This window comes from Typopeltis vanoorti, chromosome 4 (genome assembly GCF_054136105.1).
Source record: "Typopeltis vanoorti isolate ZY-2024b chromosome 4, IOZ_Tvanoo_1.0, whole genome shotgun sequence".
NCBI lineage: Eukaryota > Metazoa > Arthropoda > Arachnida > Uropygi > Thelyphonidae > Typopeltis > Typopeltis vanoorti.
In genome coordinates, this window is record NC_143552.1 from 134701597 (window position 1) to 134713735 (window position 12139).

At 37.0% G+C, this 12139-nt stretch overlaps 1 protein-coding gene across 1 annotated transcript in view; it reads right to left on the reverse strand.

Moving 5' to 3' along the window:
• LOC150107689 (lachesin-like) overlaps window positions 1–12139 on the reverse strand; it is a 195810-nt gene that overhangs the window by 5254 nt on the left and 178417 nt on the right. Inside the window, exon 7 of the mRNA XM_090392169.1 lies at window positions 10364–10438. Coding sequence (XP_090248295.1) covers window positions 10364–10438 — 75 coding nt within the window. The remainder of the gene's footprint in view (window positions 1–10363; window positions 10439–12139) is intronic.

Here is a 12139-nt window from a genome sequence, read left to right on the forward strand (position 1 = left end):
TGGGAAAGAAGAAACTTGTTTACATTTGATTTAAAAGCCTGTATGTTGTATTCCTTGGGAAATACGTCAGGGGGAAGACTGTTCCACAGTACCGCAGTAGCAGGGATGAAGGAGGAGGAAAACCTTGTTCTGCGGGTTTCAAGGTGTACTGTGAAAGGATGTTGGGCGGCAGCTGTACGTGTTCCAATGGGCTTAGTACAGAATGGGGGAATTATTGATGCTGTTTCCGATGAACATTTCCCATGGAAATATTTATTGAATATACAAATTACAGAGACCAAACGTCTATGTGCAAGTGGGGGGGGGGGAGCGAGTTGGTAAGAGATGGATCATTAATAAGTCTAATTGCTCTCCTTTGTATTGAGTCAAGCATTTTGAGGGAGCTTTTAGGAGCCCCACTCCAAATGTGAAAGAGCAGTATTCAATAGCTGGGTGGATTTGTGATTTGTATAATGTTAACAGCTGTTTAGAGGTGAAGTAGCGTTTTGAGCGAAAGAGAAATCCTAGTTTTTTGTAAGCTTAGAATGCAATGGTTGTAATGTGTTTATGCCAGGAGAGTCTTGATGTCAGAGTAATTCCGAGAAGAGAAATCTCATCTTGTCTGGGAATTTGAGTGTTATCAAAAACAATGCTGGGGGAAATGGTTCTTTTTTGTGAGAAATAAGTCAGAACTGGCTTTTTGCTAGCGTTGAAGTTGACGAGGTTATCTGAGACCCATTGGAGAATGGCTTATAGATCGGAATTAAGGGCAGTGGTGGTTGATGCTCTGTGGGTTGAAGTGAGTTGTGTAGAGTAGGGTTTGTCAAATGAAAGGGAAAAGTGTAATGTGCTGTCATCTGCAAAACTATGTATTGGGATAGGGGTCAACTGAAGTAGGTCATTGATATACAGAAGGAAGAGGGTCGGTGAGAGAACTGAACCTTCTGGGACCCCAGCATTAGTTGGATGGTGAGAGGATAGGGAGCCGTCTACCATCACACATAGTGTGCGTTCAGACAGGAAGCTGGCAATCCATCTGCAGAAGTCCTGAGACAGTCCAAATGATGGAGGTTTGCTTAGTAAACCTTTGTGCCAGACCCGGTCAAAGGCTTTAGAGATATCAAGTGCAAGTACTTGAGATTCGCCGAATTTCTCCATAGTATTTGTCCAGCGATGGGTGATGTATGAGAGTAAATCTCCTGTTGATCGCCTTCGACGGAATCCGTACTGGTGGTCGCTTAATAGCCGGGTACCTTCAAGGTAGATTAGGAGTTGAGAGTTGATGGTTTTCTCCATCACTCACTTTAGATAGGACTGAAGTGAGTGAGATAGGGCGGTAGTTAGGTGACAGTGATTTGTCACCCTCTTTAGGAATGGGTTGAATATAGGCCAGTTTCCAGGCTTTGGGATCTATAGTAGAGTAAGAGAGTGTGTACAGATGGCATAGGATAGGAGTCAGTTCTGGCGCACAGACCTTCAGGACGGAATGGCGTCAGGGCTAGGAGACTTTTTTGTGTAAAATTTAGACAACAGGTTTACGATATCTTTTTGGCAAAAGGATACAGGGGGCATTGTATGTTGGGCAGTTTTAATGACTGGAGGGCATTTGCCATTGTCAGTTATGTGTGCATTGGAGGCAAAGTGTGAAGCTAGGAGGTTAGCTTTGTCTATGGGTGATGTTGCAATTGAGCCATCTGTGTATGATCGAGGTGGGAATGGTGTAGAGCAAACGTTAAGGCCAATTGCCTTGGAAAGAGACCAAAAGGCATGGCTGCCATTTGGAAGATGAAAAGCATTCTTGCTTCGCCCCTTTAAGCCAATCCTTATAAGGACTAGTAAAGATAAAGATGGTTGAAATCGACCGTGAGATGCGGTGATTAATACCCTTGGAGGGTAATGGATGGCAAAGCTGTAGCCAATGAAGTTCTAACTGAGGCTCGGCTATTGCTGTTATCCTCCTGCCATGATCAGAGCTTCAATAGCTCAATAACACCTTATCCTTACACTGTCCTCTACAGATAACGGGGAAGATGAAAGCATTCTTGCTTCGCCCCTTTAAGACAGTCCTTATAAGGACTAGTAAAGATAAAAGGAAAATATAATCAATAACATTCTGATAAATTAATATTAATTAATTTATCAGAATAATTTTTCAGAATAATAAAGTAATATTCTGAAAAATAATATTATAACATAACAAGAACTTGATAACATCCATATTCTCGTTTACTACATGTGCAACAAACGGGTACGTGGATGATTAATCTAGACTACGCGTGCAAAAAGGAGAGAAATACATTGCCAACAATATAAAGTAATGTAACTTATGAACATCACGCGTCGCCTAAATCTTTCTGAAGAGAAATGGTGTATCATAGCTAGGCTGCTCTACGTATCAGTTCATCAATCTGCGGTCTCCTTTTCGAGTCCAGTGACGAAACGATCACAGGAAATGCACTGCCAAGTATCAGAGGAATGTCATGTCAATAGATTGTTCATCTTATTTTTAGCGAAACGACGAGTGATTGCGTGACAACGATGGCAATGAATACCGTAATCCCAAGTGTTTTATTTCACTTTCATCACTGCAAAGAATCTAGCGATTTCATAATAGTTTTTTTTTTTTCCGCAATTGCAGAGCATTTTTTTTTGTGTGATTTCCTGCATTTATTACATTAGAGAAAGAAAGTGAAATGAAAAGTATAAAGTTACGTCTTGATCAATTTTACACATCAAGATTTTTCCATTTGAGTACCAAAAATGGATAAAAGAAAGCCATGGAGACAGAAATAAAACGAATAATTCATAAGCATATTAATAAGCCTGAATGTAATTATTGATTAACCGACTTCAGTATGTTATGTCAACGAACAAAAAGGCTTTTTATATAGCAAATAATCCAAGAAAAACAAAATTTTATTTCATTATCAGTCGAATAAATTATGATACTAAAAGATATTCAGGTGTAGTAGAATATTTACGACAAACAAAAGTGAACGTAGATTTGTTTGCTGTGACGTAATGAGTCATATCAAAATTATTATGTCAAATTTTGGGTCCACCGCTTGTAGATATGTATACGAATCAAGTAATCTTTTTCATACTCTTTACAACCTTGCTGGCTAAAACTATCAACCGAATTGCTATTCTTCCCCTCACATTAATTATTTATCATACATACACAATGCAGAAATTTCCTGAATCTTCGTTTCATTCTCTTGAATAAAAACAATAATGGAAAGAGCAAAGCTTATTGGATGATGACGCTGTCCCGATCTCCAACCATCCAAAATCTCCAACTAGAGATTTTGAATTAAACTTATGAAAACTAAAGCACAAAAGAAATAAAAAATAATAAATAATAAATAATAAATGTACACAAAACCGGAAACACGGTGTTCTGGATGTTTTGGGAGCAATGACGTCGACAGGTGGTGAACAACGTAAAACCGACTACGAACTTGTTGCGGACTTTACAATTATGTGCCTATTATGTGTATATTTTGACAAATCCCGATGTCACATCATAGCAAACACATCTTCGATGGGCATCTCTAACTAGTGTATAATTTTGGTACAGAAAAACAAAATTATATATGATGATTTATCATGATGTATAATTTTTGATTGCCGAGTGGTTAGCATATCCGATCCCCAGCTAAAACGCTGCGGGTTCGAATCCCGCCGTGGGCATGGATGTTTGTGATTATCTGTGGAAATACGGGAGGTGATGCGCGGTAGATGGAGTTGTGGTTAGTTGGTGGATGGATTGAGTGGTGAAGACAAAGTTGGAGTAGGTGCCTCCCTCGATCAGTCTTTGGACTTCGTGGAGGTGTCATGTAATAATAATTATTTCTTAAATAAAAGATGAATCTGGGATATTTTTAATTTGTTTTTAGTTGGTTAAGTAAAATATTATGGCCTATCAGCAATTAGTAAACGGATGCTGTGTGTGTGTGGACAATAGTATTTGTTTTGTTTCTGTTTTACGATGAATTCGAAATATGGTTCCACACAACTTTCTCAAATCACAAATCCAGGAGCAGTTTGGGACAATGGGAAGAATATTAAAACTTCAATATGCCACCAATAACTAAAAAAATGTAAATACTAAGCCAGAGTCTAGAGATACTCATGAATATATTTCTTCACTAAAACGACAGTCGTTCTTTAGGAAGGGAAGGTTGTACAAATGTGGAGAGCAAGTGGCCTCCGGTGTAACAACCACGAATGCCCTGTCATGTGCCTAAGAGCAACAATGTGGAGTGAGTGTTACTGCGTTATCAAAATATTGTGATATAGAACAAGGAAATAGAACTTCCCAGGGAACAACCTTCGAACCGACATAAGAAAAACCACAGCAAAAACCGGGAAGTCCAATTATTTTCGAGAGAGAGAGAGAGCGTGCGCACACACACACACACACACACACACACACACACACACACACACACACACACACACACACACACACACACACACACACACACAGCAGTCCATCATGTACTCATTATCTGGCTGCTACTGAAAGACACGTAATTAACCAGCTCTGGCCCAAGGGATAGAACGTTATAGAAAACAGAGAGAACGAAGAAAAGATTCTTTTTTTAGCAAGTAATGGAAACGTGTGCAGCGTTTCGGCCACATCCATTAGCTTCCCACCACCACCCCTCTGCATGTCTCTGCCCGCCCTCCGATGCACTTGCTCTACTTCAGTAAAAATTTAATTTTGAGGAGGATATGTGATTAAAGATTTATGACGAAAAAGGAACACTAATTTTAACGTCGTCATGACAACAAAACAGGAAGTTTTTTTTTTCTTTGACAGAAACCGGATGCTAGTGAAGTTTATAGAAATATTCTTTACTTGTTCGATAACTGTTACTTTTTATAATTTTGACGAATAGTTTTTAACTGTTAGAATTCTCTCTCTCTCTCTCTCTCTTTATTTTTATCTCTCTCTCTTAACACACCTCACATTGGCTATCAGCCATTGGCTACTCATGTAAGCTTTAATTTTTAATTTGAGCAAACCAGATTGACTTCTGGTCAGAGGATAAACATTCCAGTAATGCATTATGGAATGAGTGGATGGTGTATATATCTTTATCTTCACAATTTTCATACCTTGGATGATATTTGGATAACAGCACTGAAATCTTTTGATGTCTTGTAAAATTCTTACTTCGCTCTACGGCACTTTAATTGTCCCTTTTGTGTATAATAGACTGAAGAATTCCTAAAAGAGGTGTCAATTAGGTGATGCAAAACAGCTTCTGTTTTGCATCACCTAATTGAAGAGCTGTTTTGCTCTTCAATTTTTTCAAATTTGCTCGATAGTAAAAATCAGAAAACAAACAAACAAAAATCCTACACCTGCAAGAAAAAATCAGTTAGATTGTCTTATGAAGGCAACAGGATTTTTTTCTGAATTTCTGGTTCGCCTAATGTGCAAAGTAGCCATAGAACACACGACATGTACAGGTATAATACATGCTTCAAAGGTAAACTAATACAACCCACTAATCACCTTCTTATGGCAATTCGTATGACATAATTACATTTAAGTTCAAAAATTAACTAGAAAATATTAAATTTAATTTAATCCTGGAATAAATAATTCTCTATGACTCACCATTAAATCTGAAGCCATTTACAAGCTAACAATTAAACGTCAATCTATTTTTTTTTTCATTTTTAAAAATCAAATTTTATTTCAATCATATTCGTTTAGTTTTATGCGGATACATTAAATGCATTCCAGTTTCCCTCAACATTATATCATTATGATTTTTTGTTTCGAAAATCTTTTTTTTTTATTCCAATTTCAATAAGATTTAATCCACTAGTGGCCCTTTTATGCTATTTACATTTCAGTAAATCGTGCACGATATTGCTAAAGTGTTTGTTCCATTATTCAAATGATAAATTTTCATAAATTACACCCAAGCACGCTTCCTTCAGTATCATCTGGATATTCATCCCCCCCCATTTCTCTTCATTCATACGTCGGACAGCACGTCAATATTGACCATGACTAACGGTACGACTCAGGCCTAGGTTATAGTGCAATGCAACTGATCGCATTTTATTAGTTGTCCATGGGAAGCACTAAAACTCCTTTGTTAATCGTTCCCTTCTTTCCTTTGTTCTAATCTTATCAACTAGCGCATTCCAGATGCGTATTGCTATCTCCTCTCATCTACGGTGAACTAATTTTGTCTAACAACATACCCTGGATCTGTAGAATTGAGCAACCGTCCCTCTGTTCGTTATCCAACTTTATTTTAGCTCCAGTGCGTCGCCCATCCAAATGACTGACCGCAGTCGGATTACCTTTCTCCCGTTGCACTTGGTCCCCACAGTTACTAAACTAGATTGCCCGTTTCCATTTCCTAGTTTCTTGCAGTGCTTTATCCCTTCTCCGTCAGACCTAAATTCACCATCAATTGCAAATGTGAAGTTCTTTTAAAATACTATATATATATAGTATTTTAAAAGAACTTCATGTCTTTGTCTTATATCCTTATCATTTGTTATCTTTATCATCTTTGTGTTATATCCTTATCATTTGTTATCTTTATCATCTTTGTGTTATATCCTTATCATCTGTCATCTTTATCATCTTTGTCTTATATCCTTATTATCTTTGTCTTATATCCTTATCATCTGTAATCTTTATCATCTTTGTCTTATATCTGTAACATCTACCATCTCAATCGTATATCTTTATCTATCAACAAAACAACGAGTCAATACCGTCCACTATAAAAATAGAAAGAACATTCAAATACTTGTGAAACAGAAAGAGCAGTTCACATTTGTTTACGAAACCCGGTCCTCCCTTCTTAAAATGGACTATTCCCGTTGTGTATTGTATCCAATCACCCAGAACGCATTTCTACCTGTTTTACCTCATCAAATAATAGCCGCGTCTTCATATGGAGGGGAAGGAGACACTTCTGAATATGCATTGCCATAGAAATAGCTCCGAACTATTTCATGCTCTGATGCACTCGGCATTGTTAACCAAACTAAAACAACACTCATCCTTGTTAAACAAAGCCTTCATTCTTGTTCCATGAACAGGAAGTGTCTAATTCGAAAAGATATTTTACAACAGCAGCAGCAGCAGCTTAAGAATCGGGTAGCTTGAAGCCCCATTTCTGCCTGATAAACACACACACACACACACACACACACACACACACACACACACACACACACACACACACACACACACACACACACACACACACAAACGGGCTGCAAAACTCGATCCAACGCAACGAGAGACTTCACCTAAGCCTGCTGCTGCTATCCGAGTATTCCCCCCCCCCTATTGCTGCCTCGGGGAGCCCTCCAAGATGCAATCTATACTGATATGCTTGACATCAGCTGGGAGGCAACATGAAAGACAGCTGCCGAGTGCAGTGCATATTTCTGGCAGCTTCAAGAGCCCATCCCTTTAATGGCATCGAAGACAATAAGAGGAATTGTGAGCACTACTCCACAGACCTTGAAGCTTGTATATAAACAGCGAGGGAGGGAGAGACAGATATTCGTTCCTCTGTGCCCAACAACTGCACAGAGAAGTGAACGGAACAGAAGAGAGCAAGTAAGAAGAAGCAGATTATAGAAAGATAGAAAAGTAAGTGAAGACAAAAGAAGACAAGGGAAAATGTAAGTTCGAGATTTAACGATAGAAAGGTGGACAAAAAGATTACGAAATCTCTTAAGATGCTAAGGAGGCTTGAGATATTTATATACGACGGAAACAAATTGATAGTTACAGGAAAAGCTGACAAAAGATTCTTTTTGCTTGTCAGTCAAGAGATCACAAGCAATAAAGATTACAGATTTATAAGGAAAGAGAAAGAATGTATATCGCTGGCGCAATCGGGATGAAACTAGTAAGAAAAAAAAATAAACATGAGACCTAATTTCTATTTCAATTTCTTCATTTTGTGTAAAAAACTAAACAGACTAAGAAAAGATAAAAATTGAGTACCCGTGAAGGACAGAGAAAGAGAGAGAAGAAGAGAAATAGCTAGACAAAAGAAGCGAAAAAAATATAAGCCAAGGAGTAAGACAGAAAAAAATTAATAGAGAACTAGAATAGCAATGGGGAAAATGAAACAATTATTATTATTATTATTATTATTATTATTATTATTATTATTATTATTATTATACGGCCTTCTATGCAATTGAAAGCATTATTGCAGGAGGCTACTTCCACACTCCCTCCCACTACAAAATCTATCCCTCAATGTATATATTTGTAACTTAATTAAGGGTGTTCCCTGCCTGGTTTCATTGTTTTTTCAGGAATAAAAAAATCTAGATTTTTTTTATATATAAAAATCTACTAACTTCATAAGCGAAATGTTAATTCAGATTGAGCTCAATCAGCCCTTATAAATATGTCTCGCATATTGACAAGATTCAAACTCAAGTCTGTTTAAGCTGAAGTGGGAGGGAAGGTGCATTGCGATTTCGAAGGCGCTGTAATTGTTCCTAGGAGTCATTTCCTCATTTTTACTGTTTTACCTAGGAAACAAGGTGATAGAAATACAGTAGTAAAAAAATAAATAACTAAAATACGAGATAAACAATAGAAATTAAGGGAGAAGCTTTGAGGGAAGCAAAAGGTGGATGGTTAAGAATGGAGAGAAAAGGACACACACACACACACACACACACACACACACACACACACACACACACACACACACACATACACACACACACAGAGAGAGAGAGAGAGAGAGAGAGAGAGAGAGAGAGAGAGATGAACACAAAAGAAATAAAAACAGCAAAATAAATTAATGGAAAGACAGTGATATTAGAAAGAAAGACAAACAAAACAGGTCGAGAACTGGAACGAGAGAGAGAAACATTCCAATGGCTATCTCGCCAAGGTTTAAAACGATTCCCGGGTGTTTAAGCGATCGATTGTCCTCCAGCAATAATTTCCTCCTGCTGTTTTACCTTGTGCAAACACCGAGGTTCCAGCACGTTGTTTGATAGCTGCTCTGTTCGCCCCCTTCGCGATAGGTGATGAACGGCTAGGGCTGGCGAATGGCCACGTGTACCTAAGTGTGCCCATCGCTGACAGTAATCCCCATAGAAAGACGCATTTTAGTGAGCTGCAGCTTGATTATTCGTCCACGCTGCCCTTACTGCTGTTTTCTTTGTTAGCATAGCAGTAACGTGGGGTGAAGAGGAGGCGCGAGATTGCATTAATAAATCTGCGGAAATGTGTACAGATACGGACTAGCTGCATTGGGTGACAACGGCACCCTTTCACACAGCGTTAGCAGCTCGCTGTTTTACGTGAGTCGGCATTTAAATTAGGGCCGTACGTTTAACGTTCGTAATATAGTAGCGACATTCCGGAAACTTTATTGGCAACGAAACTCCTCAATGAACGGGGCTGCCTTGAATGGGATTCGGGAAAGGTTCCATTTAACGCCGTTTCATTTAGCTGGAACACTTACCCGTTTCCATGGATACCAGTGATCAAAACGCAGAATCATTCAAAACAAAGCCGTGTTTCCATGAATGTACGCAATCAAAATGCAGAGCCATTCAAAACAATGTCTACTTTCCATGAATACCATCAATCAAAAGAGAATAATTTCAAATGCCCTGGTTTTCATGGTATCACCAATTAAAACACAGCCCTGCACGTTTCCAAGGCTACTACAATCAAAACGTGGAATAATTTCAAACAGTCTGATTTCCATTGTCACCAATTGAAACACAGTACTTGACGTTTCCATAGATACTACACTCAAAACGTGTTAATTTCAAATAGCTAGGTTTCGATAGGTGTCACCATGGAAACCAAGGGAATTACATATCACGTTTTCATGAACGTAATCAAAATGATTATTCCAAATAGATCTATTTCTGAAGGAACTAATTGACTAAAAGCTCTCATAAATAACTTTTTTTTTCAAAGTATATAAGATAATATACTATTTCAGATTATTTTAATAAATTTCACTTAAATAAAACATATTTTTGCGATTAAAGTTCTAGTTCGTTATTTGGAATAATACAGGTGAATTTGTTACCTGTTTTTACTGGAGTCCCGATAGGTGGAGACACTACAGGTGGTTTTCATAGGTGTCACCATGGAAACCAAGGGAATTACATATCACGTTTTCATGAACGTAATCAAAATGATTATTCCAAATAGATCTATTTCTGAAGGAACCAATTGACTAAAAGCTCTCATAAAAAACTTTTTTTTCAAAGTATATAAGATAATATTCTATTTCAGATTATTTTAATAAATTTCACTTAAATAAAACATATTTTTGCGATTAAAGTTCTAGTTCGTTATTTGGAATAATACAGGTGAATTTGTTACCTGTTTTTACTGGAGTCCCGATAGGTGGAGACACTACAGGTGGTTTTCGAGTAAAAGAAGACGGCGCTTTAATTTCTGAAATTTAAAAAAAAAAAAATTATTTCTGAAATTAATTAAAATAAAATGAATTCACTTTTGATTGGACTCTTTTGTATTATTTCATTTATAGATAGAGATTTTTTCCATTAAAACTTATTATTATTATTATTATTATTATATTTAATAATTTTCTATATTTTCTATAATTAATTTTCTATAATTATTAAATATAACAATTAAATAAATTATTATATTTATTTAATAATTAAAAAATATATTTATTATAATTTTCAACTAAAGTTCACAGAAATATACAAAAAAGCAACAAAACCTACACAAACGAGGCGACAAACAGACAACAATCCATGGATAAATGACGAGATACTAAATAGTATTACTGTAAAAGAAAATCTATGGAAAAAACTTAAAAAGTCACCCAGTAACACACATTTACAAACCTTATACAAAAACACAAGAAATAAACTAACAACAAAAATTCGTAGGGCAAAAAGACGCTACTACTTCCAAAAATTCATGGAATATAACGACAACATTAAGCAAACATGGGCTACACTCAACGAATTAGTAACCCGAAAAAAGAAAACTTCAGCACAAGATTTTATTGCAAAAAGCTTCGGTCAGGACACAAACCAAGAGGAACTAGCAGACTCATTCAACTATGCTTTCACAAACAACATCACACAACTCAAAAAAGACAAACTGCCAACGATCAACAAAAAACTACCGACACAAAGTCAACAACAAACGATGTATTTTCCATCCATAACAAAACAGGAACTGAAAGAAGCAATCCTACAACTAAACCCAAAGACCACTCCAGGAATAGACAACATAAGACTCACAGACCTTATAACACACTTTGAACAAATAAATCCAATACTTTTGAAACTCGTGAACATAATATTCCACAACTACTAAAAACTGCAGTAATTACGCCAATATACAAACACGGCAAAAGAAACGATACTCAGAACTACAGACCAATAGCTACACTACCAGCCATCTCAAAAATTCCTGAAAAAAATAACACACACCAGGCTACAGAACTATTTACAGAAGTACAACATCATCTCACAAAACCAATACGGCTTTCAGAAAACAAAAAGCACCATCACTTTATTAGAAGACATCGCCGACACAATAAACAAAGCTCTCGACAAAAACAAGTATGCCGTCCTTATACTGCTAGACCTAACCAAAGCATTTGACACACTTGAACATGACATACTACTCACCAAACTATATTCAATAGGTACAAGAGGAACACTGCATACATGGTTCAAGAACTACCTCTCAAACATGCACCTATTTTTGTATATGTCACATGTAACAAAAATAGGTACATGTCACAGTCGGAGTATACAAATAAAACACATGTTCCTCAAGGTGCCATATTATCACCCACTCTATTCAACATATACATTAACGATGCTCATAACATATCCATAAGAAGTCAAATATTTCAATACGCAGATGACACTGCACTACTAGCAATCCACACAGACATTAACACAGCTCTCTGCAAAGCACAACAAGACCTAAACGAAATCACAACATACTTCCACCAAAACGCAATTCTAATCAATGGCACTAAAACACAGATGTTGATAATACACAACCCAAGAATCATACGCCCCGCATCACTAACGATACATTGTCACACATACCGCTGCATTAACAACAAAAATACCTGCCAATGTTCCGAAATCAAACCTG